The sequence below is a fragment of the Kryptolebias marmoratus genome, linkage group LG4 (genome assembly GCF_001649575.2).
Source record: "Kryptolebias marmoratus isolate JLee-2015 linkage group LG4, ASM164957v2, whole genome shotgun sequence".
NCBI lineage: Eukaryota > Metazoa > Chordata > Actinopteri > Cyprinodontiformes > Rivulidae > Kryptolebias > Kryptolebias marmoratus.
In genome coordinates, this window is record NC_051433.1 from 22102710 (window position 1) to 22129329 (window position 26620).

General features: G+C 41.7%; 3 protein-coding genes across 3 annotated transcripts; 2 read left to right on the top strand and 1 right to left on the bottom strand.

Moving 5' to 3' along the window:
* The first annotated feature begins 39 nt into the window (after positions 1-39).
* Positions 40-9475, top strand: LOC108247236 (cadherin-like protein 26). The gene is made up of 17 exons (XM_017435201.3): positions 40-436; positions 1019-1141; positions 4338-4487; positions 4817-4958; positions 5058-5221; positions 5559-5690; positions 6461-6643; positions 6819-7138; positions 7220-7362; positions 7439-7663; positions 7743-7961; positions 8048-8163; positions 8239-8337; positions 8503-8574; positions 8656-8688; positions 8764-8841; positions 8929-9475. Exons 1-17 carry the CDS (start codon positions 326-328, stop codon positions 9133-9135), a joined length of 2517 nt encoding a protein of 838 aa, XP_017290690.2. The 5' UTR covers positions 40-325; the 3' UTR covers positions 9136-9475.
* Positions 9151-12413, bottom strand: LOC108247237 (protein LSM14 homolog B). The gene is made up of 8 exons (XM_017435203.3): positions 11333-12413; positions 11032-11195; positions 10827-10953; positions 10515-10703; positions 10216-10293; positions 9921-10061; positions 9703-9829; positions 9151-9623 (listed from the first exon to the last, which is right to left on the bottom strand). Exons 1-8 carry the CDS (start codon positions 11457-11459, stop codon positions 9476-9478), a joined length of 1101 nt encoding a protein of 366 aa, XP_017290692.1. The 5' UTR covers positions 11460-12413; the 3' UTR covers positions 9151-9475.
* A 151-nt stretch (positions 12414-12564) lies between these two features.
* taf4a (TAF4A RNA polymerase II, TATA box binding protein (TBP)-associated factor) lies at positions 12565-26353 on the top strand. Its single transcript, XM_017435205.3, has 15 exons — positions 12565-13719; positions 14631-14770; positions 15278-15397; positions 17827-17916; positions 18083-18205; positions 18354-18443; positions 18552-18782; positions 20197-20338; positions 20419-20521; positions 20619-20788; positions 20871-21001; positions 21209-21334; positions 22850-22906; positions 23007-23129; positions 26009-26353. Exons 1-15 carry the CDS (start codon positions 13026-13028, stop codon positions 26171-26173), a joined length of 2505 nt encoding a protein of 834 aa, XP_017290694.1. The 5' UTR covers positions 12565-13025; the 3' UTR covers positions 26174-26353.
* The last annotated feature ends 267 nt before the right edge of the window (positions 26354-26620 follow it).

Sequence of the window (26620 nt, forward strand, 5' to 3'; positions counted from 1 at the left end):
GGAGGCTTTCAATAATCTGGCAATGAGTACTGGGAGCTGTGGGTATTTATAGGGACAAGAACAGGTGAAACAGATGACTGTGATTACATGGGCATGGCAACATGGGCGTGGCTTGAACTGTGGATGAGTGGAAAGTTGGAAAGGCATGACTGGAAGCAAGAGGCGTGGCAGGAACAGATGGAGCTGTGACAATAAGACCCTCTTGGCCTAAACTTCTGTCAGAAAAGCAGCGATTGATAAAGATTCCTTCAAAGAATGCTAGGCCTTTAATTTATCCCTTGTTTCCAGACTGATAAATGTTTGATCATTGCCAGCATATTCCTGCATGTGGGCGTGGAAAACCAGGGGTAGGACTTGTCACGGTAAAACAAACGTGCCCTCACACACTCTGAGCTGCAGGCATCGAACAAGCATCATGCTTCTCTTCCTTCTGCTGGTACGTAGGAAAAGCTTCCATTTCAAAAAAGATCTCTTCGCTTTCACTTTAAAAACGTCTTAAAATATAAATCTGTGATCATTTCTTTGTTGGTATTTAAATATTGACCACTTTTTAATCAGGTTTACATTCTATGACATCCTTTTATTTTCTTTAACTGCTTTTTCTTTTCTGGGTTGCGGGGAGCTGGTATCTATCTTCAGCTGTCTCTGTGTGTGAGGCGGGGGACACCCTGGACAGGTCGCAAGTCCATCACAGGGACACATAGAGACAAATGAGACAAACCACCATTTATGCTCTCACTCACATCTAGGGACAATTTAGAGTTACCATTGTTGAACACTGCACCACCGTGCCACTCTGTTCTGTGACAATTTGTCCTAAAACTAACTCAAACATGCCCTGTGATACCTTCATAGTATCTGTTTTATGATTTAAAAAAAAGTGTTCGTAGGAACTGGTTTATCTGGTACGGGGGACAAAGTTCTACTCAAATGATTTCCAGAGAACAATTATATGAAACTGCATCGACCACAAGAATGCTTGCTGCTTATCAGGTTCAGCTGCCTTTTTGTGTTTCAGGTTCATTTTCTGTCAAGCTCAACTTGTTCAGAGCTGCTGAGCCGTCAAAAGAGGGTTTGGATCATTGACTCCTTTGAGATCGAAGAGGAAAATCCAGGACCCTTCCCCTACTTCCTGGGCAAGGTGAGAAAATCATTTAAGGAGGGATGTAAACTGCACCAGAAACACTCATTTACAAACATTTAAACATGATGTAAAAAAAAAAATTCTGTTACGAGGATAAAAATAAAAACAAAGACAATGTAACCGGTTGTTACTTTATGGTTTTCTTAGGAAGCAGTCTGTCAGCATGCCACACCTTTTACTATAAATATTTGCCCACTCCCCCTTCCTTCTTCTGGCAAACACAGCTTTTGTTGATATAATAATTTAAAACATGAAACTCCTCTTCGTCTTTAGCTTTCCAGCAGACACCTGAAGCTTTAAGGCAAAAAACCCCCCAAAACAAACAAACAAAAAAAAAAAAATCAAAAACAGGTATTTTATTATTCCATCCATTATGACAAAACCTGAGCTTTAGCTGAAGAAAAAAAGCACCCTCCCACAGCATGATGGTGCCACTACCATGTTTCACTGTAGGGATGGTGTTCATTTTGTGATCCACAAATATTGTTCCTGGACTAAACATATTTTCTGATATTGTGGACAGACAGTTCAAGTTTCATCAGAGCATAAACATTTTCCTAAGAGTTTTTGGAAAACTTGAAATTTTGGGGGAATTTTTTGGAAGACACAACCAGTACTTGTCAGAATTTCCTGTAGTATTTATGCAGTATTGTAGTAAATTTGTGTAGTTGCAAAATGTGTCTGAAGGACTTTGAGCAGCCTCTGATCCGGGTCTCATTAATGTCACTGTTGTTCTATATTTTCTCTACTTTTTGATGACTGTCTTCACTGTGTTCCATTGAAAATGTAATGCTGGATATATTTTTAAAACTCTTTTTCTTAACCAATATATTTTACCATTGAGATGTTTTTCATGCGTTGTGGATCTCTGTGAACCATGGGTTTTGCTGTGTGTTACCCCACAAATGATTTGATTTTTGGTTCAGCTGGGTTGTACAGATATGTCTCAGTAAAAGATGGGCAAAAGTTTTAAAATGATTTGTTTTGTTTTGTTTTACAACCCCAATTCCAATGAAGTTGGGACGTTGTGTAAAACATAAATAAAAACAGAATACAATGATTTGCAAATCCTTTTCAACCTTTATTCAATTGAATACACGACGAAGACAAGATATTTAATGTTCAAACGGATACATTTTCTTGTGTTTTGCAAATATTAACTCATTTTGAATTTTATGCCTGCAACACGTTCCAAAAAAGCTGAGGCATGTCTACCACTGTGTTATATAGTTGCTCAACAGTTCAGGGTCTCTGTTGTCATATTTTACACTTCATAATGCGTCACATATTTTCAATGGGAGACAGGTCTGGACTGCAGGCAGGACAGTCTAGTACCCGCACTGTTTTAATACGAAGCTGCGCTGTTGAAACACATGCAGAATGTTTCAAATTAACAGTGATACACATATTCAAATCAAAATAAGCTGCGTTTGCCAGAAGAAGGAGGAGTTGGCAAACATTTATAGCTCAAAGTGAGGCACACTAAATGACTGCTTCGTAAGAAAACCATAAAGTAACAACCGGTTGCACTGTTTTGGTTTTATATTTCAACTTCCTTACATCTTTGATGTTCCTGGTCAAAAATAACCAGTCGTCAGAAATGAACATGCGAGACGTTAGATTTGTAAAATTGACTCCCTCTTTTCTCGCAGGTCTGGTACTTAAAGGTTTTCTGAAGCCTTGCTAACAATTCATGCTAGAGAGTTCAGGTCAATGAGGCTTCAGGCCATAAAAACTAAACTGACCATTTAAATTTGTCTTGTTCAAAAAAACAAATACTTATTCAAAAAAAAAGGATGTATCGTAGCATTAGTGGCTAATCCAGTGGATATCAAAAGTCTGCACCCTTTGTCAAAATGCTAGGGTTTTGTGACGTACAACCTCAATTTCAATGAGGTTAGGACAATATGTAAAACATAGATAAAAACAGAATAAGATGATATGCAAATTCTTTTCAATCTTTATATTCAATTGAATACACTACAAAGACAAGATAAAACCAAAACAGTGCAACCGGTTGTTACTTTATGGTTTTCTTACGAAGCAGTCATTTAGTGTGCCTCACCTTGAGCTATAAATGTTTGCCAACTCCTTCTTCTGGCAAACGCAGCTTATTTTGATTTGAATATGTGTATCACTGTTAATTTGAAACATTTTGCATGTGTTTCAACAGCGCAGCTTCGTATTAAAACAGTGCGGGTACTAGACTGTCCTGCCTGCATTCCAGACCTGTCTCCCACAGAAAATTTGTGACGCATTATGAAGCATAAAATATGACAACGGAGACCCTGAACTGTTGAGCAACTGAAGTTGTACATCAAGCAAGAATGGGAAAAAAATCCCACCTACAAAGCTTCAATGATTAGTGTCCTCAGTTCCCAAATGCTTATTGAGTGTTGTTAAAAAGAAAGGTGATATAACACAGTGGTAGACATGCCTCAGCTTTTTTGGAACGTGTTGCTGGCTTCAAATTCAAAATGAGTGAATATTTGCAAAACACAAGAAAATGTATCCGTTTGAACATTAAATATCTTGTCTTCGTCGTGTATTCAATTGAATAAAGGTTGAAAAGGATTTGCAAATCATCTTATTCTGTTTTTATTTATGTTTTACATAACGTCCCAACTTCATTGAAATTGAGGTTGTACGTCACAAAACCAGAGCATTTTGACAAAGGGTGCAGACTTTTGATATCCACTGGATTAGCCACTAATGCTACGATACATCCTTTTTTTTTGAATAAGTATTTGTTTTTTTGAACAAGACAAATTTAAATGGTCAGTTTAGTTTTTATGGCCTGAAGCCTCATTGACCTGAACTCTCTAGCATGAATTGTTAGCAAGGCTTCAGAAAACCTTTAAGTACCAGACCTGCGAGAAAAGAGGGAGTCAATTTTACAAATCTAACGTCTCGCATGTTCATTTCTGACGACTGGTTATTTTTGACCAGGAACATCAAAGATGTAAGAAAGTTGAATTAAACTTCCAAAATGTAATAAACACATTCCAACTTGATTAAATACCTTGTGTGAACAAAGTCATGGAATCTTATGTCATTCAGATAAAAATTAAATGCTTGTTTTCAAAAAGAGATCAATCTAAAATGGTCAATTTTGACCAAATGAATAGGATGAATACAAGTGATTCTCAGCCTCATAAAAGATGACTGTAGAATGTTTTGATTTGTGTTGCAGGTAGATATTGAACGTCAATACAGGATCTACTTTGATCTATATGGCCAAGGAGTGGATGAAGAACCATTTGACGTCCTTTCCATTGATAAGGAGACGGGGAAAATTTATGTCAACAAGCCTGTGGACTATGAGAAGACGGAGAAGCTCAAGGTTTGACTCAACACGTATCAATGTCTTCAATTGATGTTCTGATGGTTTAAGGATTTGGATGTAATTTTTTGCAGTGCACAGTTGTTATTGATATTAAATTAAAAGCAAAGATACATTCTTGAGTCTGTGTGTTGTCATAAAGTGATCAGTCATTATGCTTCATAATATCTAAACACATTTAACAGTTCACCTAATTTGCAAAACAATACAAACATCTTTGTGTCATCATGTCTCATGGATTCAAATCAATATTCAACAAACTGTCCATAAAATACTGTTTCATTGTCATTGACTGCATATTTGACTGCATATTTTTTTAAAATTTGTAGCTACGATTTGAAGCCAAAAGAAGAGATATGACAATCGACACTAGATTAGGAGTCGAGATCAAAATACGAGACATAAACGACAACCCCCCACGTTTCAATAGAGATCTGTTTGAAATCACCGTTGATGAGGAGCTCACACAAGGTAAGAGCAAAAAACAAATAGGCCTTTTCTTTTAAAATACATGTTTAGGCATTGCTTATAGAGCCTGATCATGTCTTTGTTTTGTCATTTTTACCACAGGCGCTTCTCTTTTGACTGTGTGGGCTCACGATATAGACAAGCTAGACTCACCAAACTCGACTTTCCACTACAACATCAAATCTGTGTTCCCCAAGTCTCCAGACACAGAATTCTTTGTTAACGAAAATGGACTGATCTCATTTAAAGGGTGTTTGGATTATGATGTAAGGGGCTCTTTTGTCAGCGTGTCAGAATTGCCTTTTAAAAAATATTGTAGTCTATGTTGTGTTTCCAGTTCAGCTGGATCTGCACCCGACAAAATATTTTTGAAGTTATGCTATGTATGCAAATGTTTACAATGCGTGTACACTGAGTAGTGTCGAAATGCATCTAAAGTACTTCAAGAAAACTATAATGCACCATAAAGAAAAATGACCACGTGTAATGTATAGTTTTGGGAGTCAAGTTTAAACTGAGGAAGAATCAAGATATCTGAACATTGAATCTAATCTTTGCTGCATTTTTCTGCTCATGTAATCATCTTTTTTCCCTCATATCAAGGTGGCCAACGAGATTACAGTTGTGGTGGAGGCCATAGACCATGGAGACAAAGTCCAGTTGTCCAGTTCAACCACGGTTCTCATTCACATCGAAGACAGCAACAACCACCTTCCCATCATCACCGGTCAAACGGTAAGCAGATGTTTTAATCCTCAACAGCATAACAGGAATCTTTTTATCAGAGCGGCCTGAATGTGCCACACCTGCACTCATTTTTACCCACTCCTCCAAGCAAAAATGTTCTGTATGTCAGCCAAACGGTGGTGCAGCAAATTATTAGATGGATGGGATTAAACTATAAGAAAGACAAGCAGTGGTGACAATTATTCCACATAAAAGCACTACATACAGTAGCAGTGCAGAGTTTCGATATAGCTTATTTAGCATGAAATAGTGTAATGTTACTGCTAAGGTCACTGCTATTTAGCGTTTGTCATTACTGCGTATATTTGAGATAAATGTGACATTTTAAAGTGGCTGTATTCATGCTTCCAGATTCTTTGATATTACAAATCTGTGGCGACCCGGTGCTGTTGGAGACCATGCTAAGTATCAGATACAGATTGTGACATTATTGTCTTCCAGTCAAATTGCTCATTATGCAACAGAAATCCAAGGCAACTGGCAAAAGTGAGAGAAATTAAGTAGTGGAAATTAGTTTTAATTTTTTTTACAAAGTTTTAACTTCTGCTCCATCAGAGGTTCCAAATTTGGTATTCTTGGTTGCCATCGCAAAAAGTTACTGTGTCTATTTTATGTTCTAGCTGTTTCAACTGATATGATAAAATTCACAGTTAATATATGCCTTTATTGTGATCAACTTTGTTTTTACAACATTTAAAAGATGAGAAAAAAGAAAAAAAAAGATTCTGTTACCTTCACTCCTTGTGTTTAAACAACAGGGTTCTGGCAAAGTAAAGGAAGATGAGTTTGGGACCTCTCCTTTAAAGATCCATGTGACGGACAAGGACAGCCCCCACAGCAAAGCTTGGAAAGCCAAATACACTATACATAATGATGATGAGAGGAATTTTAAGATAGAGACAGATCCAGAAACCAACGATGGCATCCTGACTGTGGTAAAGGTGAGGGGAGTTTGCTGTCTTGTTCCATTACGTTCCTGTCACCTACTGTAAATTCACTCTAACAATTACAACACACACAATCATTGCTTTTGTATAGCTCGCTGTCAAACTGCATTGTACTTTTTTTTACACTATATTTATTCACCTTCTAATGAAGAGACTTGTTTGATTTCAGCCAATAAATTATGAAGAAAAGACAACCAGAGAGCTGATGATCTCAGTTGAAAACGAAGCGCCATATTTCTTCTGTAAAGTGAAACAGAAGACAGCTAATGATCTTTGGCAAATTGAAACCAATAAAGACGGTAAACATCCAGGTGGTAACGATCAGCCAGTATCAACAAACGTGGTCATCGAAGTAGAGGATGTAAATGACCCCCCAGAGTTCGAGGTGACCGTTAAAAAGGCCAAGCTACATGAGAACGCACCCATTGGAACCTGGGTGTCGAAAGTGACAGCTGTGGATCCGGACTTCGGTTCTGGAAAAGACTTTTTGTAAATGAACCTTTGAAACACACATGCTAAAGCTGCAGTCTGGATCTTTGTTCCTTAAAGTGTGTTTGTATTTGTCTACAGATACAAAATAGGAGAGGATCCTGCAGGCTGGATGAAGATCGATCCCAACACTGGTAACATCACCACCATACAGACATGCGACAGAGAATCCCCTCATGTTGTTGACAGCGTCTACACCTTATTACTGCATGCAGTGGATAAAGGTAAACACACAGTTTAAACATTATTGTAATAAAATAAATGAACTGTTTTCTAAAACTTTTTTAATATTCTGAACAGGTGATCCACCAATGACAGGCACAGCTACACTTCACATCCACCTAGTTGATGAAAACGACAACCTGCCACGGCCAGAAGTGGAGTTTGTGGATGTATGTATGTCAGATGGTCCCACCACCACAAACATCTCAGCCTCTGATGCAGATGCAGATCCCTACGGAGGGCCTTTCAGATTTGAACTGCTGGGGAATGTTGAAGGAAAATGGAAGCTGGATCCTTCATATGGTAGAAACAGCCCTAAAATATAGAGAAATGTGACAGCAAATGACCCAAACAACAAAACAACCTTATTGTGTTCTAATAGGTTTTACAGCGGGTTTGGTGAAGGAGCTCAATGTTCAGGCTGGCTTTCACACACTTGAACTGAAGATTTCAGACCTGCAGGGACAGTACGGTGTTTACAGTCTTAATGTGACTGTGTGCACTTGCTCGGTGACACGCAACTGCCGTTCTCGAAGCAGTCCGACAACAGCTGGCTGGGGCGCTGCCGGCATAGCGTTCCTCTCACTGGTTTTACTTTTGGGTAAAGAATGGAGGCACAGATCATTTAGTGTTAGAGCACACCAATTAAATGTATTGTTACAACTCCAGTTGCATATATTTCAACAGCACTACTGCTTGTGGCATTTGGCTTATCCTGCAACAAAGAGCACCAACAGATGGAAACGAGCCAAGAAGAAAGCCTAAAGACCTACAACACTGAGACATCAGGAACAGACTGCAAGGTTGTATCTAAGGAACGTGTTGCATAGCAGAGATATCAGTGTGAATAACACTGACCATTTCTTTTTCCCTTAAAGGTATTTCTTAGTGAAAACATCTTCAGACATGACTCATCGAAAATGCAGATAAATTCAAAAACACAGTATTCACACTACTTGAATCAAGAATCATACTTGGTAAGTACAAGAGATAACCATTCACAATTTAATCTAACATAAGAAAAGTGAAGGAAAGAAATAGATTTACTGGCAAATAAAACTGCTACCTGTACTGGAGAGACCACATACTCCCCTAATGTGAAGAGGCATGAATAGATAACAAGTTGACGCTGTCGTTAACAGAACGGACGGGGGAGGTGGAGCCATTCTGAGAGAAACAACCTTCACGCAACCAGTGCCAACTGGGATAATACAGTAATGCACCCATTAAAAGCCAATTCATGTCTTCAGAACATTTATATATATGAAAATACATTTATACTTCTGTCTGTTTAGAGCTGGAATTATGGAGCAACCAGGAACTACAAGGTAGAGTTGTTGAAACAGTTGCTTACTTTGTTTTTTTGTCACACATTGAAAAGTAAAATGTAACTTTTCTTACAGCTCAACACAGAAAGGGAGAGTTTCTTTGCCCGCAGGGAATTTGTCAACCTGAGATCTCTGAGTGTTCTAGTGCAACAGGTTAGTGTTTTATTACACACTTTGCTCAACATTTAAAAGCATGATTTGCATACAAGTAAAGTTTCTTGCTTTGATATTTTTCTACAGAGCCTCTTCTCACTCCAAAGCAAGGAAGAGGCAGCGGCACTTGATGAGTACCATCTGTATGAAGACGAGGGGGACTTCAGCAACCTTTCCGATGTGGACGCCATAGATAGTCCTGACGACAGCACGCAGTCATTTCTGAAGGCGTTTGAAAGCTTTGATCCAAAATTCATGCAACTGGCTTCCATTTGTAATCCACAACAAGAATAACGCAAGAGTCATCGCTGAAGGCAACATACCATTTATTAGCAGCTGTACACATTTCATTTTAAATTTTACAATTAGATGTTTGTGGGGGGGAACAAAAAACAATGGCTACTGAAATGAAACGTCATACAGTTAAGCAGACATTTATACATTCAGGGAAACAAAAACAGTCTTGTTCTGTAGACATTCATACTGCAGGCTTCCAGACCAACTATCAATGAAGACGCCTGCTGGATTAAAAAGAAATATACTCTCCCATTTTATGTCAATGATTCAAAGTCCAATCCTTAAATTCACATTTGGGGAGGAACACTCAGAAAGAAAAAAAAAAAAAAAAAAAAATTCACATTCTTCCACTACTAATCTTTGTAAGTGCTCTCTGTTCTGGGGTTCTGCGTCCACGGCCTCGAAATCCTCCACCTCTCAGGAAGCGACCAGGCACTCCGAATGTTTCAATGTTTAACTTTTTCTCCTCTGCCCATGTGGTTCTCCTAAAACCATTAAGAGTATATAAAATACAGCACAGAACTCAAACAGTTGACAGAAGCCTAAAAGGTCTACTTAAATCACCTGGGCTTAATATCTGAAGAGACGTTGTCAAAGAAGCATTTAGCTTTGTCGTAGTACTTTTCTATGAGCGGCTCCTCCTCTTGCACATCGTGGTCGACTTGGACATCCCCAGAGTTCACCTTCTCACCTGCAGCAATTTATGAAAAATGGCACACCGACAGTTTATCCAGTCTCCATTGAGCCATATCTGTGTGTGACCATTAGCTTTTAAAATCTACCTCCAATCTCCTTTGTCAGATCATCTTTAAACTGCGCATTTGCCGTTTCAAAATCAAAATCTGAGTCAAACTCCAAAGTTGTTGCCTTGGAGGTTTTTGCGAGGAGTTGGCCTCTGCTTCTGGTTCTGGACCTGCGGTTTCCTGTGAATAAGAAGCCAGAGAAACATGCAGCTGGGTTAGTTTTCTGAGCTTCATCCAGTTGGGGACATTTTATCAAGTGGTGTTACTTCTGCATTCTGAGGATGACAGATGTGATTAAGACTCAAGAACAATCATCAAATGTATATTTTCATACCTTGTTTTTGTCTTGTTTGCTGGTTATCAGCACGTCTGCCTTGATTCTTTGCAACAGCTGTCTGTGATTCTGCACGACCTAAACAGATGCAAAATCTTTTGACAAGTATGAATAATTTATTCATACTTATTTTATTAAAGTCAGATTTATATTAAATCAAAATTAGTGAGTTGTAATTAAATGCAGTAGTGCTAAACATCACGTGAACTGTAACCAAATTCACACTTTTCTACATAAAAATCTCAAGAGGGCTTACAAATTGGTGTCAATAAATAATTTCAGTAATCAGAGTCGTTTACTTGTGGGTACGTTCTCCTTCTCAACCAGAGAAGCAGCTGGAGCAGTGCGCTGTGACGGGAGAGTAGGCTGCCTGCTCTGTGGCTGGGTCAAAGGCCTTCCTTTCTTCTGTGCAGCTGTGACCAAAGGCACGGTTTGGACAGCCTGCTCCACCATGGGAGCCCTTCTGGCTGGACCATGAAGTCCTGGCACTATGGGTGCCAAGAAAAAAAAAAAAAAAAGAAAATCCAAACACACCAGGTCTTCAGCTACATGTCAAACTACAACATTTATTTTACTAAAAGGTAAATCAGACGAGACTGGGAGATCTGTACTTAGGCCCAGGGCTGCGTTGTACTGCTGGCTGAGTAGAGAACTGGCAGCAAGTTGGTTGAATGTGGGCATCATGTCTCTGTAGGGACTCCAGCGTGGGTGGTATGGCACAGAGGAGCCCATGGATGACTGAAACCACAAAAATTAAAACTCCAATTACATTAGACTAGTGATGCATTTTGAATATAAAGAAATTACAGCTCATACCTGAACAATCGCAGGGTCACGAGGCAGCCCGTGGTGGGGTTTGGGAGGTTCAGATACAGTGATGTCTTTAATGTCACTTCCTCTGAAAATTATATATTCATAGATTTCATCCTTGGGTGGCACTGGTCGGTCAGTGTGCCGGTCCTCTGTACCATAGGATTTCACTGGGAGGGATAGCCAGCAATGTCATTAAAACAAAGGTTTAAACAATATATTAATAGCTAGCAAACTAAACTAACCTATAAAGAAATAAGAGGTGCAAGTAAAAACAAATAAACCACACTGCACAGCGGTGACTTACCTTTAGCTAAAGAAACAGTGGACCTCTCCGTGTCCACAGAAGACAGTATGCCTTCATACCGAATCTGAGCCTTGGATATCAGACTGATTTTACTGCCAATATACGGGGTTCCCCCTCCAGCACTCATGCTTGCACTCAACAAACAATGTTTTCCGCAAAAAGTCAGCTACAAAGCAACAAACCTCAGCAACCAAACATTAACTGAAATGAGCGTAATCAGCAGACACCTGTGAGCTTTATAGGACTGGAACTGGGCACCTCTTCACAGCTGTCTGCATCAGGTGTGATTAAAGCAGGGTTAGTTTGATTTAACTGTCAGCGTACACCGAAAGTGGTAAAAGTGAGTCTTCATGTTCAATTTTCTTTGGCATCTTGTCAATGCATTTATATATTCTGTGGCTAATTATAGAGGAAGAGAAAAATAAGTAAAAAAATAAATAAAACCACACTACAACTTCGATTATCATTTATTATGTTTTTGTTTTGAATAAGTTAAACACTTTATTTTCAAAGCCAAACCTTATATTGCATGGTTATTTCAAAGATAAAGCTGCTTTTAGCTCATCTTTTTTATTGTTTGTGCTGTTTTGTATGTGCTGTGAGATTAAGTACATAAAAGTGTAGACTATAGTCAATTAGGCGAAAATGAAATACATCTACAGCACGTACAAGCTCGAGTAAACAGTTTTCATTTCAATAGGATTTCAAAACATAACTGGAAGTAAAGACAAATAGAACTATGTATTTCTTGATGTGTTTATGTAAGCAGACAGAAAGCTGTTAAACCACATTACTGCCGTGACTGGCAGAGCAATCCGTTTCCCTTCTAAGGGTGGGGCGTCACTGAACGCCTCTTCTCAACAGTATAACCTCACTTCGCTGCAGCCATCTTGCCGAGCGCATCGAGTGTGAAAAAACCCTTGAATTTCGATTGTAAACTTGCAGAAAACCACATTATTATTACACCAAACGTTACAAGGTTGAAGTCTGAAACGAAACAGCTACAGCTCAAGAAAAAACATCCGGGCTACGGCGAAAGATTTGACGGAAACGCTTCGCCTCGGTACGATGCTGTACCCTCTCGTTCATCCCCAGGAATGACAGCTGAAGCCATTGGTACCGCCTTTTAGCATGTGGAGCAGCCAATCACAGCTCGTAGAATTCCCCGGTCTGGGACGCTTCGCTGCTTTGCGCATGCGCACGTCAGTTAGTCAGTGCCTGACTTTTCAGAAGCTCGCAGGAGTGTGAAGATGGCGGTTGGCCCCGGTCTGCTGGATGAACTCTTTTCACAGACAGGGGTGAATAAAGCGGTAGTTTGTCATCCTGCACGGTCTGTAGAGTCACAGCTGTCGTTCTTGTGTCACAACAACCATTGGGGTAGGCGCGAGGCAGAAAGTAGTTACATGGCTATAGTTCCGGGACAAGCAGGGGGTAGCTCGAGCTAATGTCCAGCTGGGACTTGCTTGGTCAAGACGATCCCTAAAGAAGCAGGTACGCTGTAACTACTCATGTTGTTTTCCTTTCTATCTCTCCGAGTACATATAAAAAGCAAACGCCGGAGCTGACAGAGGGAATCAGTAGATGTGCCACAGTCTTGCCCCATCACATTCAAGCTCGAGCGTGTTCCCCGAGAAACTACTAGTTGAAGTGCAGGGGGTCTCGGCAGACTTCGCGAGCTCCCCATGCTTCAGCTATGGACGCATCGAAAGCCAGCACCGACTCCAAAACGGGACGCGACCCGGCCAAAGCACTTGTCGGTGACGGTGTAACTTTTCTCCCTAATCACCCGGGGAAAGTAGGCTCATACTCGGTGCAGACTTTTAATGGGAACCAAACTATGAACTCTCACAGTCCAGGAAGCGCTGCTCCTGCCGCGGGGACGACGGCGACGAGCGGCGGCGGCGGCGGCGGCGGCGTGATCTCAGCCCCGGCTGTCAGCGGCTGCACGGTGCTGTCAAAAGTGCCGCCCGCCTCGTCGAACAGCGTCATCCAGACGCCGCTCATGAACCCGGAGAGCGTCGCCGCGGGTCAGCCCGCGAGCCACGCGTCACCAGGACTCACCGTGACCCTCGTCAGGCCGCCTATGCAAACAGCCGGGTCGGGGGCGACTTTGAACGGGAGCAACGTCGCGATCCCCGCCGCGGCAGCTCGCACTCAGCCCGGCGGCTCTGCGGCTGTCAGCGCGGGTCCGCACGTCATCAAGGCAGAGCCACCCGCCACCATCATGCAATCAGCGCCGCAGCCCACCCCTGGCACCATCAGCGCCCAGCGACCCCCCGTGATGGCGTCTGCGAGCGCCGGAGGGGCGACGGCCCAGATGCTGACCCCAAGACTCCCCCAGCCGTCCCCGGGACAGCCCAGTGTGCACAACATTCAGCTCCACCCGGGTAAGTGCAGGCAGAAGGGGCTTTGGCATGTCTTTCTTTACTATTGAAAGAGTAAAAACACAAAAATCAAACCATGTCATGTTGTGATGCAGAACACCCACAGTGACTTTGGGTAGTCACACTGGAATATCATATGAAATATTCAGCATCAGTCATTGGCTTTGATGACATCTCTTTAGTTTTGATGCAGTTAATTAAAGGTACTCATTGCAATGTCTTTAGGACCTGTCAAAAATAAAAATCATAAAGTAAGTAAGTTTCTTCTCATGTCAATGGTTAATGTGTCCTTAAATAGAAAAATTGCTACTGGATGCCAACTACCACATGTGTTTGTTTACCTACGGAAACAGCTGAAGTGACAGAAAATAGGTCAACTATGATTAAGTCCACGGAAGAGACATTTGAGATGGAGAAGTCTGACAATTTTGATGTATTGCTACATAATTTTATCAAGTTAATTTGTTCAGTAAAGTCTGCAGACAGGATTTGACAGTTGTCTTAGTCAGTGTTTCTTTTCCTTCCTGTTTAGCAGCAGTCGCTCTCGTATTTCCACCTAAATGTTTTCTCCTCAACGCTATGCTTCTCCGATTCCACCGTATTTGTTTACCTGCACAGACTAAGGCCAGCCTAATGTAGGTCAATCACATGACTCCACCCTCCACATGGATTCAGACAAGCGCTGTGGCAAGTGTTTACATTGAGTGCATACCTGCATTTCAGAATTGCATAGCAACACATCTGGAAAACTACTGAAGTAAACTCCTTCAAACTGCGTCATTTGAAGTAATTCAAGATGACTTTTTTTATCTTTGATATTATAGTTTGCAATGAGTACGTTTACAGTATTTACAAATTACGTCATGTTCTTATGATGGTGCTGAAACATTTTTTTTTTTTTACATTCTGACTAGCTTCAGGGATGGTGCTCGTGCGCAGCGAGTCTGGACACCTGTTGATGTTTGCTCCGCAGACTCTTGCCCAAATGCAAACGCAGGCACAGGGAGGCATGGCGCCTCGGACGGCCACACCTACGAATGTCTCCACGGGACAGGTAAGCTGTCCAGCTTTGGCCAGGAAGTCGGGGACTTATCGGCCAATATTTCCAACCCACCTGCACCTCGGGGAGGCACACTCGGGGAGTGAATCGTTAAATGTTGCAACCCGAAAGACAGGAGTGTAGTTGTGTTATTGTTGCCCGCTGCTGAAAGACAAAAGTGGGGAGTAATGTTTTTGCTTTTAGTGAAACTTTCAGAAAGTAATCCTTACATGTGCATCTACAACTCAATAACGTCTGGAGCCAGCCCAGTTCAAGGTGGCCACCACAGCTGTTTGGCATTTGCCAACAGAAAAATGGCTATAAATCAGTCAATTTCACAGATATTCAGCTAAAATTTGATGCAGTAATAGCTGAGAGTCGTTTACAACACATACTCCTAAGCCTGACATCTCGCAATTTTGCACGAGATTGTGCGTAACGTTATTTTTAAGGATTGACAGAAACGACTACAACTCTGTAATTTCTCATCATAAAATGATCGTAGTGTTTTGGTTTTTTTAGGCTCCTGGAAACGCAATCATCAGCAGACAGGTGTCTCCAAGCACCATCATCCGACAAGGCTGTCCGGCTCCAGCGCCACTCACTGTGACCACCACTCTCCACAGACCTCCTCTCCTGGCGGTGAGTTGATGGCAGACATCGTTGCTGTTTGGGGCTGTGGCCACAGAATACAGTTAATGAACTTGTGCTACAGAGGCTTGACAATTTGGTTCACTTCTAAGGCTCGTTCCCAATACTCGCACTACACCGTACGCCCCTCTGTGAAGCGTGTACTCAGTCGAAGTGCACAGAAGGGTTCATGTGTGCAGGTTACAAGCATGCAGACATTGGAGAATTGGGACAGTACAGGTTATGTCATTGCCTCTGTGTCGTAACTGTGACATCCAACATGGCGGACCGGTCGCTGTTTTGGTCTTTTAAGAAGGCGCCAGTACGATTTTAAAAGTACAGTTTAGGTATTTTTGCTTTCCAAAGTCATTGCAGGAGATATTTGGCTTTTCAAATTTGTTTTGTTGTGACTTGTTGAATACGGAGAAAAGTTTGATAGTATTCACACCTGTACAGCAGAGTGAAACAAGAATTATTTCAATACTTTACATTTGAAAACTGCTTTATTTGTGACAGACGCAGCTCGCTCTGCCACCACGGCCATATTTCCATCCTTTTATTTCAAAACGTCAGATGCAGCAATAATTTGTGGGTACTTCGCCAAAGGCCGCCTGGATGCGGGCTTAGCCAGAGGGCGGATGTAGTACACAAAGGGGGCGGGGCTAAAGAGCACTCCGGAGAATTGGAACACACTACGCACTCAAACCCTTCAGCATGAATTTGAAGGACACGAGGGTGGAACGAGGGTGGAAGTGCGACTATCGGGACCGGGCCTAAATATTTAATCCACCATTCAAATTAAACATTGAGATAATCTAATTCACCATAACACTGACTGAACATATCAGTGTAAATAATAATTTATGCGTTTATCCACTAAGGTTCTTTACACTCGCTGAAACATTTTTGTTTATAGATCAGCTTGAGCATTGCACAGTTTTTCCATTTATTCTACATTTTATCCGACAGAAATTATCCTAGCTCCATCACTAATTCAGTGTTTAAAGGCCTATCATTCCTTGAAGGAATACGTATCGCCTGCTGCCTTTATGGCTGGAGGTTTAGACTGAGATCGTCTTATGCTGAGAAATGACCGAGCCGCTGCTGTTTTGGTGACATAAAAAGAACGTCACGCATCATCTCACGCAATGTCGCAATATCGCCTTCAAACTCTTTGCACTCAGAGTACACGTTGTGAGTGATTCTCAGCTAACACTGCGTTAAATTTTAGCGTAACATCGGTAAAACTGACTGAGCTATAGCCATTTTTGTGTCAGCTGCTTTTGGCGGACACCTCGAAACTGGTTGATTTCTTAAGTTATTCCGTTGTCGCTGTACAGCCTTCGAATACCTTCAGAGAGCTCCATTAAAATGCATCTAGTGATTCATGAGATATTTTGCTAACAGACAGGCACACAGGTAAAAGCATTATTACCGTGATAGGTGATAATAATCAAATCTATCTTACAAACAGCAGGTACTCTGCTATGAAAAGTGCATGTGTGAAGTGCTGTATTATACCATCTATTAGGTGCCAAATGGATTCTAGGAACTAAGATCCAAGAAGTTTGGCTCCCCTAAGTGAACAGAAATATTTACTCCTGCTGATCACTTCAGAAACGCAGTGTCAAGACTGTGGTGTAGGTTTTATTTTCTTCCCCCCAAAAAAATCACGATTACATAAACTGGGCATGAGTCACTGGGTAGAAAGAAAAAAAATGAAGTTTTTTTTTTCCGTAAGAAAAGTTAGATTGGCGCATTTTTCTTCATTCTTTTGAATTCTTTTTGTCACTTCAGTGCCAACATAATAACTGAGTAAAATCTGCACCAGGTTGGTAACGTTCAGTGGATTAAACATACATTTACGTGCCTGTAGGAACACACAAACTCTACTGTCATTATCATCTGTCAAATTAAAACTAAATACATTTTATGCCGAAAACTTACTGTTTTTATCGCCCACGCCCTGAAAAGGGAAGACGACAAGTTTGTTTGTGTCCATGTGTCCACGTCTGCCGCCAAAACATCTCATGAACCACTTGACGAGTTTGAATGAAACTTGCAGAAAGCAATCATTGGCTGTTAAAACCAGTTCAGTTCAGTGTCGATTAGCCTACACAAAAATGGATGCAACTCAGTCAGGTTTACAGATATCGATCTAAAGATTAATGGGGCAGCAGCACAGGTAACACATAACTCTGAGTCTGAAATTGTGAAATATTGCATGAGATTGTTCAGAGTGTTATTTTCAAAGTTTGACCAAAACGGCTACAACTCCATTTATCAACATAAGATGATCACAGACTGAAACGCTGGCATGAAAGACAGAGGGTGATATGTGTGCCTTCAAGGAATGTTAGGCCTTTATTTATTATTATTATTATTATTATTATTTTTAGTCTAGATGTCTTTTAATGTTGCCATCTTTCATTGCTGTTCAGGGCTCAGTTGGGGCCACGGTGCCAGGAATGACCCCTCGGACGCTCAGCCAGACAGCTGGGACCACAGTTACTTCAGTAACAGTGAGCAAAGTAAGATAGATTAGATGGAACTGGGTTTCTGCCCTCTGCTGCGTGCGCGTGTGTGTGTGATGCTCAGAGTATCGTGTTTGGTTTAACTGATTAACCTAATACGGTTAAAGATGTGATGCGTCAAGGATTGGTTGTATCCTGGTTTTTTTTTTGTGTTTCCCGATAGGAGACGATGGAGAATGTGAAGAAATGTAAGAACTTCTTGTCTACACTGATCAAGCTGGCATCCAGTGGGAATCAGTCCACAGAGACAGCAGCCAGTGTGAGAGAGCTGGTCAAAGAACTGCTGGTAGGTGTCCGAACGGACACGGCACTTTCTGTTAATCCGTTCATGGTGATATGCTGAGTTTTAAAAGTTTCCCAGAAGTACTGAAACCCCTGAGCTGGAATCTGTAAATGTGAGACTCTCTCAGTCTCAGCTGCTTGTGTTTTGCCAGGAGGCCAAGCTGGAAGCTGAAGAATTCACCAGCAGATTGTACAAAGAGCTCAACTCCTCACCCCAGCCATATCTTGTGCCTTTTTTAAAGGTAGGGGGAAAAAAAAAAAGGCCGTGTTCTGTTGATTTTTAGGAACGTTGTTAGTTTTCATCTCGGAACAGCAGAATCTGAGCTTTTCTACCTGCCTTGACGTTGTAGAGAAGCCTCCCCGCTTTGAGGCAGCTCACGCCAGACGCAGGGGCTTTCATTCAGCAGAGTCAGCTTCCTCAGCCAGCCTCAGGTCCAGCTGCGGCTCCAGGTCCAGTTCCCTCTGCCTCACCCACCTCCACCGCAGTGGTTGTGGGCAGCCCAGCCCCTCGCCTCACCGCTCCCGTCTGTAGGCCCCAGCTCCAGCCAGCTATCAGCAACCCGGGACAGACGACGTCACTGGTAACTAGAATCTGTTCAGACTTCACTCTGCAACGTTTCAGCTGCCTTTCCAGATGTGACCAGTTGTGTTGGAACCTGTACACCTCAGAAATATAATGCTTCAAACTGAAAAAAAAAACGAGAAATCCTTACTTACTCTGCAAGGATTGTATTAAATACCAGTATTTTAGAGCATTGGAGCAATGTTTGAAGTGAATTAAGTCCTCTGTCTTACATTCTGTTGGCTAGATAACAAGGAGCTTTGAGATAACACAGTTCTGTGTCCAGCCGACCAGTTGTGGAAACGCCACATTCTCCTGCCTCAGTTTTATTCAGTGGATCGTTAAAATGTTTCTAAGAGCTACAAAAAGTACTTGCTTATACTGATTGTCTCAAAAGGATGCCATACAAAATATTAGGCAAATTATTAGCTGTTCAGTGAACACAGTCCTGTTTTGATCAAAATCGACATTGAGTTATTTAATAGTAATTACATATTTATTTACAGAAAGTAAAGTTCTGTTGGATCAAAACTATGATTAAAATTAATCATTAAATCATCACTTCAATCATTAAAATTAAAAACTACTATTAAAATGATTTTGTTTTTATAATTATTAGGCTCATAATTTAATAGCAAGAACAATTAATTGCTCTTGCTATTAATTTATAATTAACAATTACACCATTAAGAATGATAAATAATTGATAATAATCAACATTGAATAAAGTTGATTATAGTTTCTTCTGTACGTTTTTTGAAATCAAACTGCTTCCACCTACTTTGTGCCGTTTTAACCATTCATATGCCAAAACGTTCAGCTCCATTGGGAATAAGGTGCTGTAACTTTTAGTCTCTGTAACTTTTTTCAAAATTAACTTTTTTTTAGAGGGGGGGGGGGATAAACTTTCCATGCAAATCCACTGAAATTGTTTAAATTCCTCTAAAACATAGTTCTCTTTGAAACCTGCTTTAGCATACTTACTCTGCTTGTCCTCATTTGCCCCTTTTCGGTTTTAGCTTCAACTTTGCTAATTTTAGCTGCTGTTTTGCCTATTTTATAATGAGCGTCTGTTTTGCAACTTTAGCATACTGTTTACTAGGCCTGCACGGTATATTGCAAATTTATCGTTATGGCAGTATCATTGAGCATAATATTAGTGGCTCTAAGGACTGCTTTGACTGAAAAAATCATAAACTATTATATTTCAAGAACCATACATTTATTTTCTGCTAATAATATATTTTGGTCAATCCCTCGCAGTCTCACTAGCCTTGATGCTCACGCCTGCTTTAGATCACACTAATGACAGAAGAAAATGTGGGTTAATAAGGCTGACACCATCATCGTAATATTAAATAATATTATCGCACGTGGCAAGTTTTTCCAATGTCATGCAGCCCTAGTTATGATGATAATATGTTTCCTCTCAGGTTCTCCAGCCTCAGCAGCAAAGAGCAATTTTGAGACCTCAGGTAACGTTACCAACGACCCCCATGATGGCTCTGAGGAATCAGGCTCCCGGCCGCATCGTGTTGGGACACCCCCAGGTACAGCTGAAAGAGCTGCAGCCAGGTGAGATGCCGGTCCGCCAGCAGCCCTACCTGCGCATGCGAGCGCTCTGCCCGCTAAGTGACGCCGTTGTCTTCTGTTAGTTCCCTTGAGGCCGGAGGCGCCACTCGTTTCCAAACAAGTCTCCGCTGCAGCTTTGACCCAGGCTCAAAAGAACAAGCTGAATCAGGCGGGCAGCACTTTCAAGTAAGCTTTTCCATCAGCCACATAGTTATCTGAAACCTAACAGCCTCCATCGTGCTGCAATTAAACATCAGTCTAATGGTAGCGTTTGTCTTTTCAGAGATGACGATGACATCAACGACGTGGCCTCCATGGCCGGAGTTAACCTGTCAGAGGAAAGTGCTAATATCCTCGCCACCAACTCTGGACTTGTTGGCTCCGTGACACATTCCTGTAAGGACGAGGCGTTCCTCTCCTGCGCCGTGCTGCAGAGGAGAATGCTGGAGATAGGTAAGACTAATATCTTTAACTGTTCAACCATTCATGTGTCAGTGTGTTACTGCGTTAATTCGTTGTTGCGTTTCTCTTCCAGGTCGGAAGCACGGAGTAACGGAGCTGGGCACGGATGTGGCGAACTACATCTCCCACGCTGCGCAGCACCGACTCCGCGACCTGCTCGAAAAAGTCTCCCAAGTAGCTCAGCAGAAAAATGGCAACTTCAAGGTTTGTTAAAAAAGTTGCATTATGGACAGAAATGTTCCAGTTTCCAAAAGAGATATAGATAAATTTCCACCCAGGGCTTCGTTACAGAACGGGTGCATGGAGTACTTTGAGTCTGTGTGTTTCTTCTAATGTTTTCTGTGTTGGCTAATGTCTGGTAACACTTTGTTTCCTGGGATAACGTTGTCATAAAACCTGCTTGTTTGGCAGGAGGACGACAGCTGCAAGCAGATCAGTGACGTTCGTGCTCAGCTGAAGTTCTTCGAGCAGCTGGACCAGTTAGAGAAGCAGCGAAAAGAGGAGCAGGAGCGGGAAATCCTCCTGAAGGCAGCTAAGGTACATCGGCTCTGGCAGACGACATAATGAGATGTACTTTATGCAGGAACTAGAAACATAATAGTTTGAGGAATGGCGAGAACAGCTGTTGCAGTCATAAAATCATTGTTGTCTTCATTCAGCAGGCATTGGGTTTCTTGTTGTTCTGTTCAGTCTGTCACCTTTTTGCATTTCATGTAAAGCAGTATCTAATGGATTATAATTGTTTTGACTACATCTGATGTTTTGCTTGCTCTCTGCAGCCAGCAGAGATTCTATTTGTCTTGATTTATCAAATTGCATTTTGAATGAATGATAAAATATTGTAGAGGTGTTGAGGAGTTTACAGCTTTATGTCGTCAGGAAAAAAGGAAAAACAAAAACGTTTTTCTGTTATCCCAGCAGCTCATTGCGTGCTGTGTTGAACCATGTCAGTTTTCATTGTTGTGTGAAAAACTAAGGAATCATCGACTTTTAACAGGACTAATTTGAAGTAATCGTCTTAGTTTTGGAGAAAGTTTGACTCGCTTTTCTTTACAGTCTTGCATCAGTTGATTGAAGTTTGCAGGCTTTTCTTTATCCAACACTTTTTACTTGGCCGCTGCAGAACTTTGTTTTGTTTTTTGTTTTTTTGTAAATTTGCAGCTGTGCGTGGGATCTTTGTTCTGCTTTTAGGACCCAGTTTCAGCCAAGTTTCAGAAATGGCACAGACTGCGTTCACTTTAGAATACTTGGTTTACGGAAGAGTTTCGGGTCGACTCGAGTAAAAACGAGCCCACATCACGAGCCTCATAGCTAAACATCTCCACTTCGCTCTCATTTGTTCAAAAGGACATCGTTGCAGAAGTCTTGGGTTCGATGTAACGTTGTAAACCAAAGTCGTGCTGCACAGTTTGTTTTTGAGAGAAGAACCTTTTTTTTTTTTGCAACCTTTCCAAACAAGCCACATAGGTTGAGTTGATTTCTAACCATCCAGTCGTGAACTTTTAACATTTACCGTTCAAGCTTGCCGTGGAGCTCTTTGGGTCTTTGTCAGTTTTTCTGAGGAGTGCACAGTCTGACCTCAGGTTATTTATGGGAATATAATTTCCCTGATTGATGTGCAGCAACAACTGTTTCTCAAAGATAATTTTGCATGTAATGTCTCTTCTGGCATTGTGTTATTAGCTAACTTGAGGATGATCAATTTTGAAGTTTATTTGATTAGCGTCATCTGGCAGCTTCTTGCCTTCTGGTTCCAGGTGGACGCAGTAAGGGTTAAGCTGGCGCTTTACACACTCTTTCTGGTTTTGGCTCAGATGGATACTGACAGCGTAATTTGTCAGGGAGCTGTTCATCTGAGGTTGTGTTTGTTTAACTCTAACATCTGATAAGGACCAGATGATTTCCATTATGTCCTGATCTTAGCATTAAAGAAGACGTGGCGAAGTTTCCCATTTAACGAGCTTCATTCCAAACAAACAACTTCAAATCTACTCCCAAGTTGCTTGTAAGGCGTCATTTTGTCAGACAAATAATCCTGCTTTCATTTTTCAGTCTCGAGCTCGGCAAGAGGATCCCGAGCAGCTGCGCCTGAAGCAAAAGGCTAAAGAGGTACGAGGGGAGAGGGAGAGCAGCGTGCAAGTTTCTGTACATGAATGTTTTGTATGTGATTTATGTTTTGGTGTGTGTGTGTGTGTGTATGTGTGTGCAGATGCAGCAGCAGGAGTTGGCTCAGATGAGACAAAGGGAGGCCAACCTGACAGCTTTGGCAGCCATCGGCCCCAGGAAGAAGAGGAAGAACCTGGACTCTCCATCTTCATCTGCTTCAGCTGAGGTAACATTCATTCAAATTACATCTTCTGGCCGTTATTTAACACCGTAATTCACTAACATGAAATGATTTTACATTAGTATATTACTGATCTGGTCACACTACCTCCTAGTTCATTTTTTATCTATTATATGAGCCCCTAGTGCCATTAATGTGAAGTAAAAACTCCTAAAAACTTACTTTAGGGAAGTATTGTCTACATGTTTGCTTTGCGTAATGTGTGTGGAAGTCACTGATTTCAGTGATGAGGCAAGTTCACAAGACAGTTTTTACGAAATGGCCGCACAGACCAGTCTTTGTGACACTGACAGAGCCGGCCACGCCCCGCACAGATGTGAGCTTTCAGAAATGAAGCGAGCGCCGTGGAACCAAAAGAGGCGCGGAGCAGAACTCGGCTGCTTTAACGTGGAGCGCAACGCATTGAATCTTCTTTCTGGTTGACTAATTTTTCAAACTGCGTACAGAGTTGCTGTCCGTCATCGCTGATCTGCCCTCGGTAATAAATCTGTTTGTTGTTGTTTATTTAATCCTGCGACCGGGTGGTCACACAGACCATATGTTATCGCTTCATCGCAACATTGAGCTGCAAAGCCAGCTTACTTTTTGACACGTCGACCCTTTCGGCTCTGTTACTACCTCGCTTTGCGGCACAAAGGAGCATCGGGGGGGGGGGGGTTCATTTAGGCTTCAGTTCATTTAGAAATCACACAGCGGCGGCCAGAAGGCATCTAAGTCCTGGCCTGAAACGTAATGTGAAAGCCCCCTAAGTTTATTTTAGAAACCTTGTTTAATCATGTTAAATAATTGTCTAACATAAGTAAGAGCCTGCTCCTGTGTCCCTGGCAGCCCACACCAGCCTGACAGAAACCTGAGAAGGATACAGAACGATGACTCTCGTTAGGTCAGGCAGGGCCCTCTACGGATGGCAACTAACAACACAGAGCTTGTTTTAACAAATTTAATCTATCGATGGAAGAAAATGACACAGTCAGTCTACAATGTCATACTTTCCCCGCCTTTTTCATCCTGCTGCAATAAAAATCATTTTGAAATACTTTTTCTGGGAGCAACCTATTAACTAACGTGACTGTGCTCATATTATTCTCCCAACTGCTCCCAGTAAGGTTCAGTGTTTTGGCTCGAGGTGTTTCCTGTCAGGGGATCTGGTTTGGTGTCAAACTCTACAGACAGCTCCAGCTCATATAAACACATTTCTTTTTTTATACGGCGGATATAAAACGTCACACCGCTTTTGGAAGGTTTGTAAAGTAAGGAAACCAGTCCATTAAAAAATCATTGTCAAAACTTCTTCCACTTTGTTTATAAATGCAATAAGTGGGTTGCATAAGTGTGCACGCCCTTTAACTATTAATAGTTGATGCACCTTTCTGATTTCTGACTTCGTTCTTGTTGGGAGCCGTCAATTAAAGTGAATTTGATGAACCTGAAAGTAGGTTTCGGCCGTCGCATAACGACTGACATTTACTTGGCCACGTCCTACACAAAAGTCATAGTTCACGAAGAGCTCACGAAACATCAGAAGGGTCTGATTGTTAAAAGAAAATCAGACGAGTGATTTCCCTGTAGGACCTTCGAGCAACAAGTGGTGCAAAACAGAGGAAACTTGATTCAGCTTGGCTCAAATTTGTATTCAGTTGAGTTTTTCTTTTTTTTTAGCAGATAAAGAGCTTTATGTGTTAATACTCTCAAATATGTTAAGCTCACTTTGGGTATTTTGTTTAGTCTTGTTAGTCAGAGGGCCAAGACCAAAGTGGATCGGGGTCAAAAATGTCATTGAAGTTTTTGAAAATGCTATCTTATAGACTTCACGTTTCCATGACAACAGGGTTTACATAGAATTCTGTGGCTATTGGAAAGCCCCAAATAGCAGCAGCAGCTAGCTGTAGCACTTGTCATGCAGCCTGGGGCCCTTCAGGCGGGGATATCATCGGCTGTGTAAAGTGAAACTGATTGTGATGCAAAGGTTTATAAAATAACGACTGAAATGTTTTTGAGGCTGGAGCTGTTTTAAGACGGCAGCAATCCACTGTGGTCACAGCCCCACTCGGACTAGCCGTTAGCTCATCAGTCTGGTCAGAATTCACCTCCTATCGGGAAACGTATTAATTGCTCGTAGCCTTTCCACGGAGCCACGCTTGAAAAGATACGAAAAATTCCTTTTAAGATCATTTCCCATCTTAGTTGGGCAACCTTTGGCTTTTTTTATGATCTCGCTGATCCTTGGTGTGGAATCTGAAGGAGAAACTCATACAGTGCCTAGAAGAAGTATTACTTCACCCCCTTGGATGTTTTTTCCTTTTCTTGCCGTCATAAATCAATCATGGTCAATAGAAATTGGCTTCTTTGACAAAAAAGAAATCTTTCGACAAGGGCCAGCTGCTGAGAAGCGCTTCACCGGGGAGTCTTCCACATCCCGTTTGATGAACTCTAGTCGAGATTTAATCTGAGTTTTCTTCAACAGAGTCTCTGTTTGTCACTCTCCCATAAAGCTCAGACAGGTGAAGAACCAGGACAACAGACCTGCTGAAGCCTGGACCTCCTTCAGAGAGCTCACAGGTGTCTCGGTGGTCTCTCTCACTCTTCTCCTTCTTCATGATCACTCAGTTTGTGAGGACAGCCTGCTCTTGGTAGAGTTACACACGTCCCATATTCCTTCCATCTCTTGATGGACTTAACAGAACTCCTGGGGATGTTTAGGATCTTGGAAATCATTTTGTATCCATCCCCAGACTTGTACTTTTCAATAATCGTTACTCTGAGTTGACTTTTTTTTAATCCCACAGATGAGAAATGTTTACACACCCAGTTGACATGCTCGGCCTATCCTTGAAACACCTTGTTTGTTTTTTTTTATCTTTCAGGGATCAGGACCAGGTTCCTCCCTGACTGGTGGGGCTGGTTCATCGGGGTCCAGGCCCAGCCGGCAGTGCATCACGCGCGTCAATCTCAGGGACCTGCTTTTCTGCTTGGAGAACGAGAGATTCACCAGTCGCTCCCATTTCCTCTACAAGGGCTTTCTCAAATAGGCTTGATGTCAGGGAGAGGAGGAGGAGACGAAAGGAACAGACAGAGGATTGGAGGGGAGGAGAGTGAGTGTGTGCGAGTGTGTGCGTGTGTGTGTAGGGCGGGTGACGATGTGTGTGGAGAGACCAATCACTCCCACCACAAAGATTGTATGCGGCTCCTTTAAGTGAAGAGGAGGAGAACGTCAAGCATCAAAAAGATAACCTGAACTAGCCATACTTGAAGGCCTCTCTACCTCCCTCTTCAAATAACGCCTCTTTTCTTTCAGAGCTAACGGCCCTTTATTTAACCCGTGCAACTTCTTTTTCAAGATGGTGCAGAAATGAATCATGTGTTTTCTGACAAGGTCTTTTTGTGTGTGTGAACAAATGACATAATGTACAGTTGTGCACTGTATTATAGTATGGTTTATTTTTGGAATATTTGTATGCAAAATTGGCTTTAAAGCT

Bases quoted from the DNA above. Each gene is read 5' to 3' on its own strand.
- LOC108247236 (XM_017435201.3), top strand. From the start codon at position 326: ATGTGGGCGTGGAAAACCAGGGGTAGGACTTGTCACGGTAAAACAAAC. The intron at 4,959-5,057 runs GTAAGAGCAAAA...TTTTTACCACAG, and splicing joins TGATGAGGAGCTCACACAAG to GCGCTTCTCTTTTGACTGTG. The intron at 8,338-8,502 runs GTAAGTACAAGA...TGTCGTTAACAG, and splicing joins TGAATCAAGAATCATACTTG to AACGGACGGGGGAGGTGGAG.
- taf4a (XM_017435205.3), top strand. From the start codon at position 13,026: ATGGACGCATCGAAAGCCAGCACCGACTCCAAAACGGGACGCGACCCG. The intron at 14,771-15,277 runs GTAAGCTGTCCA...TGGTTTTTTTAG, and splicing joins CGAATGTCTCCACGGGACAG to GCTCCTGGAAACGCAATCAT. The intron at 18,444-18,551 runs GTAGGGGGAAAA...TTGACGTTGTAG, and splicing joins ATCTTGTGCCTTTTTTAAAG to AGAAGCCTCCCCGCTTTGAG.
- LOC108247237 (XM_017435203.3), bottom strand. From the start codon at position 11,459: ATGAGTGCTGGAGGGGGAACCCCGTATATTGGCAGTAAAATCAGTCTG. The intron at 10,704-10,826 runs GTACAGATCTCC...TGGCACCCATAG, and splicing joins CAACGCAGCCCTGGGCCTAA to TGCCAGGACTTCATGGTCCA. The intron at 10,294-10,514 runs GTAAACGACTCT...GCATCTGTTTAG, and splicing joins GAAGGAGAACGTACCCACAA to GTCGTGCAGAATCACAGACA.